The sequence below is a fragment of the Mesoplodon densirostris genome, chromosome 7 (assembly GCF_025265405.1).
Source record: "Mesoplodon densirostris isolate mMesDen1 chromosome 7, mMesDen1 primary haplotype, whole genome shotgun sequence".
Classification (NCBI taxonomy): Eukaryota; Metazoa; Chordata; class Mammalia; order Artiodactyla; family Ziphiidae; genus Mesoplodon; species Mesoplodon densirostris.
Window position 1 is genome coordinate 104,103,371 of NC_082667.1, and position 19,812 is coordinate 104,123,182.

Consider the following 19,812-nt stretch of genomic DNA (forward strand, 5'->3'; position numbering starts at 1 on the left):
AAAAAACTTGATAAAATTAGACTGCATCATAAAAAACTTCTTGCTCCTCAAAAAGCAATGTTAAGAAAATGAAAAGACAGATTTAGAGGAAATATTTTCACCATATATATATTTGACAAAACACTTAACCAGAATATATAAAGAACTCCTTCAACTCTCTAGGTTTATAAATAAAGAAATGAGCAAAAGATTTAAACAGATCAGTTCACAAAGAAAAATATATGAATAGGCAATAATTACCTGAAATGATGCACAATATTATTAGTCTTCAGGAAAATGCAAATGTAAACCATAATGAGATACCAACAACACACCCACTAGAAAGACCAAAGATATTTTTAACTGTCATTTAGTAAGTTTTGGGAAAGAGGTGAGCAACTCAAAGTCTCATACATTACTGACAGGTATGTAAAATGGTACAACCACTATAGAAAACAGTCTGGCAATTTAAAGTTAGACAAACACTATATGATTCAGTAATTCAACTCTTAGGTATTTACCCAACAGAGTGAAAACATATGCCCACATAAAGACCTACACACAAACGTTCATAGAAGCTTTCTTCATAATAGCTCCAAACTGCAAACAACTCAAATGTCCATCAACACATGAGTGAATAAGCTAACTGTGGTATATCCATACAATGGAATACTACTTGACAAGAAAATGAAACAAACTTCTAATAAATGTAACAATGATGAATCTCAAAAACATTTCACTTAGCTAAAGAATACAGACCCAAAAGAAATAAATAGGACAAAACAGAGATATTTCCACTTGATAAAATGTACAATATACCAAAAAGATATAACTACCCTGAGCTTTACGGACCTCACAATACAGGTTCAAAATACATAAAGCAATAAACTAATAGAATAACAAGAAGACATTTATAAGTTCACAACTGAAGTGGGAAACATTTCACCCCTCTTTTAGCAGGTGACAGAAGATGAGGACAAAATATTAGGAAGGTATTGATGATTTACATAACTGGTAACATACTTTTCAACATACATGTAAAACTCCTAAAAATCTATGTGTCAAATCATAAAGAAAATTTAAAAATCAAACACCATACAACCATATTCTCTGGTACAAGCCATAAACAAGTTAACATTAAAAATTAGAGTCCAAATGAAAACAAAAACAAGTAATACAAAATAAAATATATAGCATTTCAACTTCCCGCTTTACACTAGAAAATATCCAACATTAAGTAAAAAAAGAATAACATAATTTATAATTTTTACAAATTTATAAATTTGTAATTTATAGGAATTTTTAGCCTCTATGAGTTAGATAAAAATCAATGTTTGCTAAGTGGCAGAGTAATTTCGGAACCATTCTATCATTTTCATTTAAAGTGATAATCTCTGATCTGTCACACCAGACAGAACCTAATGGTTACAATGAGATTAAAATAGTTACAGTGAAGTTTATAAACTTAGCTTCTAGAAATGTTCTTTATATACCTTATGAGATAGGAAATTCTCAAAATTGAATTGCTTTTATTGAGGCAGTATAATATATTGGGTAAGATCATGAATTTTAAAGTCAGAGAGAAGTAGATTTAAATTTAAACTCCATTACTTAATAGTTGTGAGATCTAAAGTAAATTATTTTAAACTTCTAAGATTAAATATCCTTATTTGTAAAATGAAAAAATTACCCCAAAATGTATGCGTCAAATACTTAACTAAGAACTTGGTACCTGGTAAGCACTCAGTTTAAATTATACATTTTATCAGTACTGCTAATACTAACACTTTGTCATACACCTCAAAATTTACCATGTTCGAAACCATCTATCCAGTATTCAAAAGCTAGAAACTTCATTCTTAACTCCTTTCACTTCCTTACATCCAAATCTTATTGATTCTCATTCCTAAAAGTCTCTAAAAATTTCCCCTTCACTGTATAAGTACTTCATTATCATTTACCTGAATTATTTTCAACTGTCTCTTAAATAGTCTCTCTACCTGTCTTGCCCATCTCTCTCTTCCAATCAATTCTTTGATAGCGCTTTCTTTCAAAAACACAAGTTAAATCACATAATTGACTGATTTTTTTATATTATTTCCCTACTACTCAGAAATCTAAAGTCTTCAGCCTGACAAAGGTCGTTCCCAGTCTGATCCTTATTTACTGTACTAGCCCCATCTCCACTCCTTTCTGGAAACTTTGAGCTCTAACTTAAGTTCTCATTGCTAGAATATTATGTCACCCATTTCCTATGCTAAAGAACTCCTACTCATCCATTAAAACTCAGCATATACTGTATCACTTCTTTGAAGCTTTCTTTCATGCCTTAAGGCAGCTGCTTTGTTTTCCTCTTTCTACTTCAATGTTTACATATATAAGGCAAATATGGTAAGTATGGAATGTTTCTACCGTATAAAGCATTATTTATGATCATGTTGATGATTCAGTCATAAGATACATAAAATTTGAAGTCAAATGCCAGAAAAAGGTGTCAAGGTTGATATCTAGGAATGCAGACCAAAATTTTATTTGTACCTCTCTGCATTTTCCAAATTTTCTAAAATACACGTATATTAACTTTATAATTATTAAAACATGTGTTTGTAGAAAATAAACAAAAAAGCAGCTATTCTAGAAAACCATAATTATCAAAAAAGTTAGGATGATTAAATGTCCTAAGTTAATGTTAATTTATAGAGTATGCATCACAGAAACCTGCCACAGAACCATTTTGGATTCACCTCACAGAAATTATTTTTTTCCAAAAACTGAAGGGTTAGTCTCAATGGAAAAAAAAAAAAAAGACCAAGCCAAAGTTATACAGATACAAAATTAATTAGACAACTGAAACTTGGTTGATCTTCCAGATGTTTCAGGCTCAAGTGCTTTGGGAGCCTTGGAAGCTACTAATTAATGCTACAATCCTGTATTTTGCTTTGCATATGCACACATAATATTAAGAATACTGAACTCTTACAACTCACTAATAAAGAGACAACCCAATTAAAAATGCTCTAAGTTTTAAATGGAAAATTCCCACCCAAAAGATATGCAAATGGAAAATAAACACATGAAAGATGCTCAATGTCATAAGGGAAATGAAAATGAAAACCACAAGCAATACCCCTTCACACTCACCAAGATGACTATAGGTAAAAAGACAGAAAATAACAAGGATTGGTAAGGATGTGGAGAAGTCAGAACCATCATATATTGCTGGTAGGAATGGTGCAGCTGCCTTGGAAAATATTTGGCTCCTCCAAAAGCTAAACATAGAGTTACCATATGATGCAACAATTCCACTCCTGGATGTATGCAAGAAAAATGAAACATAAAAACTTACACATGAATGTTCACAGCAGCATTATTCATAATGGCCAACAGGTGAAAATAACCCAAATGTCCATCGACTGATGACCAAATAAACAAAACTGTTGTATCTATCCATATAATGAAATATTAACAACAAAGAAAAGTAATGAATTATTGATACAAACTACAACATAGATGAACCCTGAAAATATCATGCTAACTGAAAGAGGCCAGTTACAAAAGACCACATAGTGCATGACTGCATTTATATGAAATGCCCAGAAGAGGCAAAGCTATAGAGACAGAAAGGAAGTCAGTGGCTGCTTAAAGCTAGAGATAGGGAAAGAAGGGACATGGGAGAGAATGAAGAATGACAGCTAATGGCTATGGGGTTTCTTTTAGGAGGGATGAAAACGCTTTAAAAGTTGTGATGGCTGCACAACTCTGTGAATATACTAAAAACCACTGAACTGTACACTTTAAATGGGTGAATTAAATGGTATGAACTGTATCTCAATAAAGCTGTTTAAAGAAAGAATGTCAACTGGCCCCTTTTCCAATAAATTTCATGATCTGGGGAATGAGCATTTTCATTTATAAATGGGAACAGTATCTGTTTCCATCTTCCCACTTCTAGCAGTAAGAATACATAAAAGGTATATAGGAGAAGCATTCTAGAAAGCTAGTTTCATGACTTGAAGACGACTGTATTGGTTATCACTTGCTACATAACAAATTACCCCAAAACATAGCCACTTAAAACAACAAACATTTATTATCCCACACAGTTTCTAAGGGTCAGGAACCAGGGAGTAGCTTAGCTGGGTGAGTCTGGCTCAGGTTTCTTACGAGGTTGCAGTCAAGCTAGGGCTGCAATCTCTGAAGACTTGACTGGGATTTGAAAATCCACTTGCAAGGTTATTCACGTGGCTGTTGGTTGGAGGCTTCAGTTCCTCCCATTATAGGCCTCTGTAGACGGCTACTTAGGACATTGCTTCCCCCAGAGAAAATGATTACAGAGATGGAGAAAGCGTGAGAGCAATCGAGACAGAAGGTTGGTCTTTTATAACCTAATCTCAGAAGTGATAAATCATCATTTTTGCAATATCCTATTGGTTACAGAGATCAATTCAGATACAATGTGTGTGGGAGGACTGGACAAGTATGTGAATTCCAGGAGGTAGGAATCATTGGGGCCATTATGGAGACTGGCTACCAAAATGACATTATGACAATAAACTGACCAAAGATCCCACATAAGCAAATGCTTGACCTCTGCACTAAAACAGCATAAGGAGGATACTCATTTCTTAGTAGTGTGACAGACACACACTTGGAGATGTTTTAAGAGTTGTGATAAAAGGGTTTGTAAGAAGCATTCATACCATTTTCCATTCTCCTTGTGACTGAGTTATGGTTAGCCTAAAGAAACACAAAATTGTACAGTTGGGGGCTGGTGGAGAAAGTATATAAAGGATTTAGTCAACTGCACCCTCCCCCTCCTCCCACCACTGACAGGTAAGGAAAGAGTCCTGGCTGAAGAAAGGCTAGGTGACTCCACCAGGGTCATTAGTGATAGAGCAGAAACTAGAATCCATTCCCTGTGTCTTCTCATAACACCAGGAGCTATGCATCAGAGAATCAATGGCAGTGACTCATTATACAGCTGAGAGGTTAAACATGTGAGCATTAAATCAACAAACATTAAACTGCTGGTCACTCCAGAACTGGCATTTCTTTGTGTAGCTTTTCGACGCTGGCTGTGTCACTTTCTCAGGCAGCAGTGGACTCTTATCCTTCTTTCTACTCCAACTGAGAGTTGACTTACTTAGCTAGGGGAAGAATCACTCATTCAGCTCATCTAATATTTATAGAGTATCTGTTCTATACCTAGCACTAAATATGCAGATATAAGAGCAGAAAACACGGTCCCTTCACTCAAAATGCAGGTAGTCAAGTAGAAGAAAAACCTATACCTGGAACACTAAGAGAATTAGACATTATGTGACATGGCAGCACAAGGATTTATATATTTTTAATAATTTTATTTAACAAAAAACTTACATAATGCTTAAAATGTGCCAGATATATTACAATTTTAACTCCCTCAATCCCCTATGAGGTTATCCCCATTTTACAGACGAGAAAAGTGAGGCCTGAAGAGGTTATGAAACTTGCCAAAGTTCTCATGCTTGGTAATAAGGAGGGCCAGATTCAAACCCAGGAAGAATGGCTCCATAGTCCATACTTTCTTAATCATAATAGTAGGAAGGTTCTCAATAAGACTAACAATTATTCTTCTGCTTTTTTAAAGGTTTTGAAGGAAAGTCAATCATGAAATTCCAAAGCTCCTCTGAGAAATCTTTCAAGATGTACAGGGTAAGGCAGTATTTAGCTCAGTATAGTAAGGATGTCTTAGGACATCCTGCTAACCCCGTGGAGAGGGGTGAGGAAAAGTGAATAAACATTCACTAATGAGACAGTGCTTTCCTGGTGCCAAAATGAAAGATAAAACTGAATCATAACTGCAATTAACAAATTAGGTTATAGTTGGGATAAAGAAATTAAATGGATGTACTGTTTTGCAAGTGCAGAAATAAATTAATTTGACCCTGTCAAAGCTCACTAGAATGTGGAGAGACTTACATCTTCTAAAGATTTCCTCCCAGAATCATACGATAGGAAAATAGCATACTACACCAGGAACAGATGTATTTGATCATTTTTAAAGAATGTGAAAAGTAGTTTGGGGCTTCCCTGGTGGCGCAGTGGTTGAGGGTCTGCCTGCCGACGCAGGGGACACGGGTTCGTGCCCCGGTCCAGGAAGATCCCACATGCCGCGGAGCGGCTGGGCCCGTGAGCCATGGCCGCTGAGCCTGCGCGTCTGGAGCCTGTGCTCCACAACGGGAGAGGCCACAATAGTGAGAGGCCTGCGTACCGCAAAACAAACAAACAAAAAAAGTAGTTTGAAGAGAATAAAGTGATATGTGGTCCTGGGAAACCTTTTGTTTCGGTAAAAATTTGTCAACTTCGCCACATTACAAAGCAATTGCTTCCATCTCTTTCTTTGGAAAATGTTCCTGGCAAGGAAAGAAGGGACCCTGTAGACTGCTGGTAACCTTCGTGTATTAAATTTCTACTTGGTGTTCTGCTCATCCCATACCTTGAATCATCTACAGGTCCTAAAACCTCAGAACACATTGTCCAAAACTGTAGGAATAGGCCTTATTTACAGCCAACTGGCATGTAATGCAAGGCAGCACAATGAATAGTGATTTTTTCTTTAAAAAAAAACCCGAATACAGGTTTTTATCTAAGGTAATATAACAGTAGAGTTTATTGTAATTTTGAAAAGGTCTTAAAGATTTTTTTTAATTCCTCTAAAATTTAAAATTTTATTTAAAAGTCTTGTATCAAAAAATTGTATCTAGGTACAGAAGGTTTATAGAATTCCAAAGGAAAGTCTAGTAACTTCCCTTTTAAATTGACTTTTCCTTTAAATTCTATCAGTTACCATAACTATCTTAGAGTCTCAGCATGAGGTGGCCTTTATGAGATCATTCAGTCCATTTCAATGACCATATCTGTGAAGTTTACACTTATCACAGGTAGAAGCAGGTTTTCATTCTCTTATGAAAGTAGATTTGACCACAATCCTCAGTAAACTACTCCAGAGTATAAATGTTCTCCTTGCATTTAAAAGTATGGCAAGTTATCATCCACTTTAGACTAATTAGATGTTAGATGCTAACATGACAGAGAAAAAGGAAATGGAATAATGAGAAATTTGCAGAACACAGTGTGGGACATTCTGAGTAGGACAATGTTAGCGTGTATATGAGTGAGTGAGTGAGTGAGTGAGTGAGTGAGTGTGTGTGTGTGTGTGTGTAGAGTCATACATAACAGGAGTGAACTGACCAAAAGGACGAAGTCAGTTAGCAAACAGCTGCTTTCCGAGTCTCGAATGGCTTCTGCTTTGACTCTCTCACCCTAGTATCCTTACCCCAAACTCGCTAATTCTACATGTGTCTAATCTTGATTCATAGCTTTGGCACATATGATGCTCCTGGAGCCCCTTCATCTCAAGTGGCCAAGCAAAGCAGGTCAATCCTCCATGTCTCAAGCCCTTATTTCCCAGAATCATCCTAGGTATACTTTGAATTTTTGCCTAGGGAGACCTCAAGAATTGTTAGGGTCTACCAGGAATAAATCCCAAATATTCTGAGCTAATATTGCTTCAGGCCAGGCCTAGAAATATAATTATCTTGCTAAAATGAATTTAATACTAGAGTCTAGCTGGCTTCCAGATTGCATCTTTCATCTTTTAAAATTTTCCATCTATTATGGTCCTCAAAGAGTCTTTTTACCAGGATAATATGAACTTCTATTTCTTTATTAATGCTTCCACTACTACTACTACTACTACTATTACCACTACAACAACAACATAGACTTCAAATATAAAAGCACTGATTATGTGCTAGAGACTACATTAAAAGCTTTACATATATAATACCCATTTAGTCTTTCTTACAACCTTATGAGGTAGGGTTTATTATTATCCCTGGTTTAAAAACCCAAGATCACATGACTGGTAAGGGGCAGTACTGGGATTCAAACCTGGCAGTTTGGCTCCAGAATCCATGCTCTTAGATACTATATCATATTCCTTTTGTTTGTGTAATGCAAAGAATATTCCATCAAGATCAGAGACCTGGATTTCCATTCCTATCTCTAATGTTAATCAATTGTGTGACCTAGGGCAAGTCTTTGACTCAATTTCTACTATATAATGAGCCAGGCTCAATGATTTGTTTCTTGTCATACAATGCTGTGATAATAAAGTAGGTGCTTTTCATTAACAAATGGTACTGGATAATTCAGGAGGTTTAAAGCTTGAAAATGAAATATATCTAAGGGAAGGAAAGAGGCAACTAATAATAACTAAGTCAATCTTTTAAACATCTTCACTTATTTTCTCATTTCATATTCTATGAAAGCATTAGATTCATACTTTACAGAGGAAGACCCTGAGACTCAGAGATTAGGTAATTTACCTGAGGTCACACAGAAAATCAGGATGGAGAGGCAGCATTAGAATGCAGCCAAAGCCCAAGCACTTCCTGCTGCACCACAACACTTCCTTGGCATTGCCTTTCTCTCCTCTCAGCAGCAATAAGCAGAGATTTAAAACATAATATATGTAAAGTACCTACTACAAAGTCTTTCAAGCAGCACACACACAATAAATTGATTTGGAGGTAAGGATGGAGATGGGTGAATACTAACTTGAAAATGCTAACACTGTAACTTAAAACAAAAGTGGGTATATTTTTGTGTATTTTTCTACAAGGTGGGCTGAATACCACATCAAAACAAGTGAATTTATGGAAGAAAAGTTTGTATGAGTTGAATTTATCCCTAAGTAAACAATGAAGAAGTACCACAAGAATGCCACTATATGTGGTATTTACAGACCACATACATGAGTTCTTGTGGTATTCCGCTGCATGAAATAACTTCTTAACAATAACTCAGAATCATTTTATTAAAAGTAATCTTCCTTTTTCCCTAGCTAGAATTTCACAAATAATACCAATGAACAAGGAAGGTCTTTTATGTATTGGCTACTCAAAGGAGGGCAGGAAAGTCAGAAACTACTGTGCTAACTTATTAAATTCCTATTGTAGTTTGGAAATGGAGTCACTCGCTTATTCACCGATTCATCCAACAAATAATAATTGAACACCAGATATTATTTATAAGGCATTATTTTATTAAAAAATGTCAAGGACATTAATGGGACCCTGACATAAACTGTAATGCCAGTGCAGTGGGATGAGTGCTGTGGTTCAAGATATACAAGGTGCTATAGGAGCACAAATGTTATTTACAAAGGCTTAGAGGAGTTCCTGAAGGAAGTGACATTTGAGACAATGCTAGACAGTATACTGTGTTTAGGAAACTGCAAGTAATTAAGAATGATTTAGAATTCAGAGTAAGTGTAGGAAGTATTGAATTTCAACAAATCATAATTATATAGCAATAGAACTAGAAGTAGAAGGGTTCAACAGATAATAACTTCAATACTCTCATTTTACTTTTAAGGAAACTAAGCCCTCTAATATAGGTGCCCAGAGTCTTACCAGGAGGATGGCTATTACATGAGGTGAGGTCATCCTTAAACACAGAACTGAACACTATTGTGTTTGAGAGTAAAAACAGCTGAGTGCAGCCATGTTGGAAAACTACTAACCTTCTTAGTGTGAAAGATACGTGTCATCTGCTATACCAGCTAATATAATAATTACTTAGAGGAATCACCTCCAGCTGATCAATGGTGTCCAGATAACCCCCCAAAAAAGTTAAAATCTCTAAATTGACCCTTCCTTATGAACTTGATGGGTTGAACAAAGAATTTTGGAGCTAAAACTATGTTTAACACATAAACACGTTTAAGTCACCGCTTAACCTATTTCCTCCTCTTTTAAACCTAGCTCTTGTTAATTAAATTCAATAAAAATTGAGATGCAACAGCTGTTAAATGAAAGGATTCCATTAAATCCTCTGCGGATGTTTGCTAAACTTTGGACAAAAGCTTTATCACCTACAAGTCATTAATTAATAAATAACACCTTAACTAGGGGGCAACAGTAGAAATAACATTCTATTGCAAAGCCAAAATCAAATATAGGTTTAACTCAAGAAATATGAAATGTTATGATGGCTTTATTTAACTCAAGAAATATGCAATGCTAATAAATAAAACACTCAATTTCTTTGCTGTCTGTCGACACACTGTGTACAAATCTTTTATATGTTAGCTCCCATGATATTACATGCAAAGAGATAGTAAAGATTCTTTTTAGGTACTCGAATTTTGTTGCATAAAGTTCTACTTCAAATAGGTGTGCTCAGCTTAGATTTCAGAAATTTTCCTTGTTTCCTGGGTATAAATTATAGAAAAGCAAAGTTCAAATTATGAAAATTTGAGTTAAAGAAGTGATTTACTTTATAAAACAATTCACTACAAAGTTTCTTTAAAATAGCAAGTTCATTAACTGATTGATGTAACTTTTCAGGAGTGTACATTATATAAAGATGGTCAGAATTCAAAGACTTTCTTGAATGGTTGTTGTAATAGGATTTGATCTCTAATTTTTTTTTAAAAACTGCAAGACTTGAAAATGCAAAGAACTATTTATCTATATTAAAGTGAGAATTTAAACATTACAGAAAGCAAATGAAAATTCTAATCACACTTGCATAGATGAGGTTTAGAAGGACATACAAATGATTAATCATGGTTGCCCCTGGGGATGGAGAGGGAACTTTGCTTTTGGTTTTATAATGTCTACACTGTTTTATAAGAAATACATATTATAATTCTGTACTTCCTTAAAATTTTGGTTCAGTATTCCCTTTTTAAAAGCATTCTTTTATGAAAGGATTCTTTTGTAGACTGTCATAGTGGTTCTCTACCAAGAGTGTATCAGAATCAACTATGAAGAGGTTTTGAAAAATATGTAGATGCCTGGGTCCCTCTGCAGAATACTGACTTTAAAAGCTTTGGAAACCACCAGACTAGATGACCTTTAAGGTTCATTCCAATCCTGAGATCACACTACTTACAAATATTTTGTACACATTCAACACCCAATACTACATAGCATAAAAACATTATTTCTAAAAGATAGGTGAAGGTCCTGTTCCCCTGCACTATGCACTCACACTACTGACCTGGAGAAACTCACAGGAAATAAACTGAAGATTAAAACATATCCATCTTCAACTTAAAAGTACTTTTTTCCTTTTTTATTTTGCCAAAAAAACATCATATTTCCCTATTTCTGAGGCAGGGATTTGGGAAACTGACTCTAATGTAAGCAGCAATTATTGCAGAGGTGATGGGGAGGCAGAAGTGGGGAAGGACATGGTTGTATATTATCATATTGGTTCTCTAACTCAAAACAACCCCAGTAAGTCAGGTAGGTGTTAGCTTTTTCCTTAACCTGACACTTTATCTCTATCAGTCATTCTCAATCCTAGATCCAATGTCCCTTTGTTATATAAAGGACAAATGCATATACATTTATTCCAATTCCTCTTTTTCTATCCTGAAACAAAATTCACAGATATTTAACAGAATTTCAAAATTACAGTATAGTAATATAAAGGGAAATGAAAGTAATTAATAATAAATTATGTATTTCAATATGTCTATGCTCATTCATGTCTATATTAAAAGACAATGAAGTAATCAGATACTTACACCTAATTATAATGAAGATATTTACATTTAAGATAAGTAGGATGATAAGAAACTATTCCATGCAACAAGTACGAGAAAATGAAGTAAAGCCAAGTGATTTTCTGCAATGATTCCAAACAATACGAAGTGCAATTATCTCTTGGTATGCAAGGTAGTTACATTTCTGGAAACTTTAGTGTTTATTAAATCTACCTAAAAGGATATAAAATACTTTGTATATAAAACATAGTTATAGGCATAGATAATTATATAAAGTTTTTCCCCCCTCTTCACAAGTATTCCATACATTGGACATTCAAAAACTATGCAAGAGCCACAAAACTGTTGTGTAGGATGTCCTGTGCACTATGTGATGTCTAGTATCTCTGGCGACTGCCCCCTAAATCATTTTGCTTCACAAAATTCCAAAATGCCCCCTGGAGGTTAGTACTACCCTGTTGAGAACCAATGGTCTATATGAACTTTCAGTACCTACATGCATACTGTTGTAAATCCTCACCCTGGGTTAGCGGGTAAGTGGGCCACTATTTGACCCCTGATTTGGGGCTAAAGCTTCTCTGATATAAATAAGGGCTACTTTTAATTAAAAAGCTTAACACATGTTCATCCCAGGAACTTCCAATAAAAAATGTTACCTAAAACTGTTTACCTGTTTTTAAAAAAGTGAATAATAAAGCTATTTTTACATATACAGTAGAATTAAAGACAGTTCTGCCTCCTCTGTCTACCTCCCCTAAAAAATAATTTCTCCTGAGTTTTCTAGGTAATCAAGTTCAAACTGTGAAGATATAACCATTCTTTTCTTATCCACATGAATGCAAAGATATACTAATGTAAACAATCTAAAAGTCATTTATATATGGCACTGAAGTATATTACTGTATTACTCATTTGGCAGAGAATATCTTCCTAATTAAATTTTGATTAGGCATCTATTAAAAGTAACTTACATTTTCTGATCAACCCAGTGACTAAAGTGTGTGTCATTTGTGGACAGCTGGGGGAGCTGCCTGAGTCTGAGAACTTGCTGAGTACTAAGAGGGGAGGGACTTAAGTATTTTGAAAGTTTCACTCTTTGGGATTTGGCTATATAATTTATTTTGGACACTGAAAAAAAATTCCATGCCTTCACATAGATTTTATGTTAAATTAGCACACCATTCATAGCAATATCAGATATACCCTCACTTTTAAAAAAGTGCTAAGGACTTCACTTTACATGAAAGGATTCATGTATTAGAGGAAAATCATCACAGGTTTTCTTTGAACATAAAATGCCTCTGAGTTAAAATGCCATTAAAAATTATTGAATAAATTAATGATTGAATAGCCATTCAATTTCTAACTATTATGAAAGACTCTCTTAAGATGTCCACAGCCTGTTTTTCCACTTTAAATTTCACGAATTAATCACTAATTAATCTAATCAATAATGTCTAAAAGAAATCAACACTCAATTTTTTAATAATCTTAATCTTTCTTTCTTCATATCTAAAATTGGTGAAAACTTGCCTTTTACCTATACACAGGCATCACCTTATGATAAAACGTAAGCAAAAGTTTGTGCCTAACCAAACATGTATAGTGGTTAAAATAACTTATCTTTAGTATACTGATTTCTAATTGTTTCCATAAATAAACTTTAACAATGTGTGGAACATGCATGTTTGTGTACCATGCGATGTAAGATTCACTTCTGAATCAGTTTTAAAGCAAGATCACCAGCTCTTAAAAGGCTTTAAGTTTCACATAAAGAATAGGCCTTATTAAATAAACTCAGAAGTCATATTTTCTATTATTTAACAGAGAATTCTGGTCCTGATAAAAAGCAAACAAACCCCACAGGTAAAAGAAATGAAGCACATACCAAATACAAAGCTTTTCACTTACTTGGTACTAGGTCGTTTTTGCAGGGCTTTATCCAGGATAAGAGATGGAGCACTCCTCCTCCTTTCTGCTAGTGTTTTCATTTTCTGTAGAGGAAGAAAGATCACAATGAAGACCACATGGCTTGTAAAGCAAGTAAATGCCAATTTTCAATCCAACTCAACAAGTTTTGTATTGCCTATCATTACCTATCAAGGAGTTTGCAATCTTATTCTGGAAATAAATAATAACATGTAAACTAAGATAGTAAGTGTCAAAAAGTGGTACAGGCAGTAAGTATTTTTTATGGTCAGAGAACAAGGTGGTTAAATGGTGACTAGAGTATTTGGGAAAACAGCTCATAACCATTATCATCAACTGCAGCTTTACTGCTTATTATATGCCAGGCCCTATGCCAAAGGCAGGACTGGATTATCTAATTTATACTCTAAAACGTTATCAGAGTAGGTTCTACTAGATCTATCTCATTGGTAGGGTAGGCCCCAAACTGGGCTTCAGGGACAGACAGAATTTGAAGAGATCAAGGAAACGGAGAAGAGAAGTACTTAAAGCACAAGATGGAGACTAGATTTCTTACACATTTAATAGACGTTTAAATTTAAACATTTACACATTGGGGAATCTGTTTTTCCAAGGAGGTTTTTTTTTTTTTTTTTTTTTTGCTGTAATTTAAAAAAAAAAGAATTTTTTTTCTTTTCTAAGTGGTATATAAATATAGGATTAATTGGATAATTCAGGTACTCTGTTATACAGGACCTAAAATTTGTGGTGAGGTTTTATTTAACTTGAATTAACCCGATAATTACTCTCTAGATTTTCAATCTTACAGATTTAACACCTCTAGATAGAGTCAGAGGAACTGCCACTGGATATAAATGGGAACATTTACAATACAGTCACAAATAGCCATGAGTGAAGTTCAGGCTGTGTCACCAAAGCATTCTTCCTGCTCTACCCTCTCACCCTTTCATGGCCAGAAGTTTCACCCACTGCCTGAGGGCCTAGGAACTACTTCTTAATAACATCTAGATCATCCTAAGGAAGAGAAGAGAAATGATCTAGTGAGAAGGGGATACTAGACTCCTTTGGCACAGTTCTTTCCCCCCATTTCACCATATACCCCCATGGATCTCTCCCATTATTGTTGTCAGCAGTGCCATGGCCTCCGTGTTGCTGTTCCCTCCATTAATCTTTTGGCTCACATGTGAAAACTAAATGCCCAAACCTCCTCAGTATACCTCAGACAGCAACAGAAACAATTATGTGAAACATTAATAAAGAACAGGAAACAAACGGGTAAGGAATATGGAACACCATACTTCTCAATCAGGAGTTATTAACCATGAATCAGTTTCAGGGCAGCTTAAACTGTAGACAATTTTTCACATGATAGTATTTGGTGCCTTCCTTCTGAAAAGAAAGCCCACAGTTTTCATCGGATTCCCAGAAGAATCTGTAATCCCTCTGAACCCCAGTGATTGTGATAAACTACTTTATATATTATAGCTCATAAGCCCTATCCTACTGTTTGCCATTAGTCACATCTCCTGGGAACCCAACTCTCAGGAATCTAACATCCTGAGGCCAGTGTGAATGTAGAAGTTGCAGGGTGAAGGGAAATCTAGGAGACAAGTATTTGTATTGCAAAGTCCAGCAGCCTGTTCCCATATGAAGAGTCTCAATTCTGGAAGATTAGGTTGATTTTACTTAGAAAGGTAGCAGTTTGCTCCTATGCAGATTTTCTGCAGGATTCTGTTTCACCTTCAGGTCTAGGTTTGATTCCTACTCCTTATCCTGAATCCCTTTACTCAAGATCTATTTACTATGTTTTGAACTTTGAAATGCGCCCAATCCTTTAAGCTTGACCTGGGCCCCTTACCCTCGATCCGTTTTGACCTTGAGGGTCTGCCTAGCCTACCTGAGCAGGGGCCACATTCCTGGACCTATCTCAGCAGTCTTACTTCTGCTGCTCCTAATCCTCTGACACTACTCTCAGCAGATCCAAGTGCCTAAACAAGATCTCCATTAACATATGGTTTCTAATTCTGAGCTCCTTGGCTTTTGGGTTTACAAAGAATTTGGAAAGGGCTCAAAAGACAGCCATAAACATGAGTTAAAAATGTGAAAAAAAGAAAGAACCCTAAGACAAGTTAAAATGATCTTAAATTCTTCATTTGGAAACAGTAAATCTCCAAAGTAATGCAGTTATAATACAGAGGATAACAAGGGTCTTCCAAAGAAGATAAGGCGAAAAGAAATGCAGCTATACTATAGACTGAGAATCCAGGTTAATCCCTCAAGATATTTATAAAAGCTGTGAATGAAATTATGAACATAACTTCAAGGGGTTCAGAAAACCCCAACATGCATTCTTGAGGGATCCATGGACTCCAAATTTGAAACCTTCCCATACAAGGAAATCTTTCTGAGAGTGACGGCTGTTAAACATGAGAATGGATAATTAAAGAAGATTGACAAATTTTCTTCTGTAAAGGTTCTTTTAAAATAGGAGTTTTTCATGGAGACCTAATGGAGAGTACCATTTGTATATATTTGTATATAGTAATTAGATTGTGTTTTCTTAGTTATAAAATTGGCAGATGTGTGAGAAGTCAAATGCTGAGTGTATCTATGTCATCTAGTAGACTCAAATTCAGAGAATGCAGTCAAACTACAGGCAAAATATTATTTTTATTTGAGGTCCTATTGTTTGTACTGAGACTTACACCACTACTAATGAGACATGCAGCCTAAGGCAATTCAGACACCCCTCTGGGCCTCCATTTCTGTATCTAGAAAATGAGAAAATTTGGACTACATAGTCTCTTAGGTTCCTTCTACTTCTGATATTCTCATGTTAAGTGTCTACCAAAGATTCACCCTGGATATGCTAGAAAATAAACATTATATACAAAATGAATTTAGAATTCGTAGGATTCATTTCTCTTGTAAGGCATAAAAAGTCTTAAGAGTTGTCAATATAATGGGAGCCTAGGTATTAATTCATTCAAAATACATATCTCTTTCTTTTGCTCAAAAGTATAGCAAAACAAAGAACCAATGGTGACTTCAAAAAAATTCACATATCTATCAAAGAATCTGTTCTCAGGCAATAAAGACTTGGATTTTCTTTTTGTTTATAACAACTGTGTGAAATACAATACATGGAAATAGGAGACTATCGATTCCTTTCTAAATGTACAATACTACAAACTTGTCAGGATAGACTGAGGCTCTACTTATATTGTACCAGCACCAACAAATTTCCCAGTTGTTCAGTGACAGGGAAAACTATGATCGTTTGCCTCACAGGAAACAGAAAATAGTTTTAAAACAGTGTAGGTTTCTTTGTTAGATTAAAAATCATAATCCACAGTGTGGTTTTTCAGAATGCCCAAGTGCTTGATGTCTATATTGAGATTACCTCATAAACATTGGATGCCATTCTGAAACTGAGTAATTTTTAAAAGGTAATCTTCTAAATTGACAAACTAAACATTAGGGAAAAAATCAACTGCATTAATCTTTTAGAAATGATTTTCTTGATTTTGTACCATTTGCCAAGGTTTAAGCACTAGAGAGAAATTAGATCTTTGGTTTTCTAAGCTGTCTCCTCTGCGGCTATATTCAGTATCAGAGGCAAAAAAACTATTCTGCCAAAGAGTAAATGAATGGAGATCATAAGTGAAGATGAGACCCTAATGCCTATACGTCATTTTTCTTTCATGTTTCAATAATAACACAAAACTGTAGCAACTTTACCAGCTAACGTGCAAGGTGTTTTCCACTTCAATTCTTTTTTTTTTTTTTTTCTGTATGTGGGCCTCTCACTGTTGTGGCCCCTCCCGTTGTGGAGCACAGGCTCCGGACACGCAGGCCCAGTGGCCACGGCCCAAAGGCCCAGCTGCTCCGTGGCATGTGGGATCCTCCCGGACCGGGGCACGAACCTGCACCCCCTGCATCAGCAGGCGGACCCTCAACCACTGCGCCACCAGGGAAGCCCCAATTCTTTTTTTAATCAGTTGGATGAACTAAATGTTGAGTTCTCTGTGTTCCTAACTTGCTTCACAGCTATGCCTCAGTTATAGCATTTCAGATTATATTATAATTATCTTTCTGCCCCTTTCTAGAGAGCAAGGACTACATCTTATTTCCAAACTTTCTCCCATCCTTCAACAACTACTGAAATTCTACTCTGTAGCAGACCAATCTTTGCATTCCTAGAGGCTAGTACAATACCCGGTACAAACTATATACTCAATAGATGAAGGTTTTAAGTGAATTTAAAAATCCACTCATTGTCCACATCTACGCTACTGCGCCCAAACACACACACAGAAACATAAACAAACTTACTTAAAGGGGTTCTGCTGGAATGCTGTCACTAAGGAAATATAAGCATTTGCTATGGCACTGGATGGTAGAATCATCGTTGCACATTGCAAACTACATCTTTTGACATAGTGTTGACATTTACATTACCATTGAGTTTCATAGTAAACATTTGTCTGATGATTCTTTTAACTTGTTGGCAAGTTAATTCCTTGTCAACAAATGGTGCTGGGACAAGTGGATATCCACATGCAAAAGAATGAAGTTGGACTCCTATCTCACACCATATACAAAAATTGACTCGAAATGGATCAACGACCTAAAAGAGCTGAAACTATAAAAATTTTAGAAGAAAATATAGGCATAAATATCTGTGACCGTGGATTAGGCAATGGTTTCTTAGATATGACCAAAAGCACAAACAACAACAAAAAAAAAACCCAGATAAATTGGACATCATCAAGGTTAAAACTTCTGTGCTTCAATGGACACTATTAAGGCAGTGAAAAGAAAACCCACAGAATGGGAGAACATTTTTGCAAATCATATATCTGATAAGGGATTTGTATCCAGAATATTTAAATTTAAGGAACTGTTACAATTCAATAAAGACAAGTAAGCTAATTTAAAAATGGGCAAAGTATCTGAATAGACAGTTCTCCTAAGGAGATATACAAATGGCCAATAAGCACATGAAAAGGTGCTCAACATCACTAGCCATCAGGGAAATGCAAATCAAAACTCTGAAATACCACTTTATACTCATCAGGATGGCTACAATAAAAAAGACAAACAACAAGTGTGAGGATGTGGATAAACTGAACTGTTATTCACTGCTAGTGGGAATGTAAAATGGCACTGTCACTTTGCAAAACAGTTTGTAAGTTCTGCAAATGGCTAAACATAGAGTTACCATATGATCCTGAAATTCCTCTTGGGTGTATAACCAAGAGAAAGGCAAATATATGTCCACACAAAAACATGTACATGAATGTTCACAGCAACATTATTCATAACAGTCAAAAAGTGGAAACAACCCCAATGTCCATCAACTGATGAATGCATAAACAAAATGTGGTACATCCATAAAACAGAATATTACTTGCCAATAAAATAAAAGAAGCAATGAAATATGCAACAACATGGATGAATCTTGAAAACATCATGCTAATTAAAAGAAGTCAGTCCCAAAGGACCACATACTATATGACTCCATTTAAATGAAATATCCAGAATAAACAAATCTATAGGAACTTAGATTAGTGCTTGCCTGGGGTTTGGGGGATGAGGGAATTGGGGTGTAATGGCTAACGGGTGCAGTGTTTCTTTTTGTGGTAATGAAAATGTTCTAAAATTGTGGAAATGAATGCACAATTCTAGGAATATACTAAAAACCACTGAATCTACTTTTAAGTGGATAAATGGTATACAAATTATATCTCAACAAGGCTGTTAAAATGTAAAAAACAAAAACAACAGCAACAAAAATTAACTACCAAACTACTAAACCACTGGGCTCCAGCCCAGCAAACTGGTTCATAGCCAGAAGCTATAATTTTCCTTACTCATATAATAATCATCTGAAGTATATTTACATTAAAATGGAAATTACTTATTTGTTTTTTGTCCAACATGTTTTTGTACAAAATTTCTGAGTGGCTCTCCATTTGAATTCCTCAGAGATCTGAGGAATATGCCCACCTGCTTATTGTGGTTTGCCACTATTCCTTCCCTATTCCTCCAGTGCCCTACTCAGTATTTCCACATAGTAAATTCTCAATAGCTGTGTGTTAAATCAATGAATTAACGCTACCAATACCTGAGAGTTTAAGGTGGTAATGCAAGTGTGCCTACGTAGGAAAATAAAATTGTAAGCAGGTTATCAAAGAAAAAAGTTTTGTTCTTTTATTTTCAACAACGCATAAAACACTGTTTATATTAAAAACCTATATGTAGGGTTTCTCTGGTTGTGCAGTAGTTAAGAATCCGCCTACCAATGCAGGGGACACGGGTTCCAGCCCTGGTCT

General features: G+C 35.4%; 1 protein-coding gene across 2 annotated transcripts in view; it reads right to left on the reverse strand.

The window, feature by feature from the left end:
* Positions 1-19,812, reverse strand: part of ARHGAP20 (Rho GTPase activating protein 20) — a 147,796-nt gene that overhangs the window by 116,419 nt on the left and 11,565 nt on the right. For both annotated transcript variants that reach the window (XM_060103448.1, XM_060103447.1), the window contains exon 2: positions 13,457-13,539. In XM_060103448.1, the coding sequence (XP_059959431.1) occupies positions 13,457-13,539 (83 nt within the window). The remainder of the gene's footprint in view (positions 1-13,456; positions 13,540-19,812) is intronic.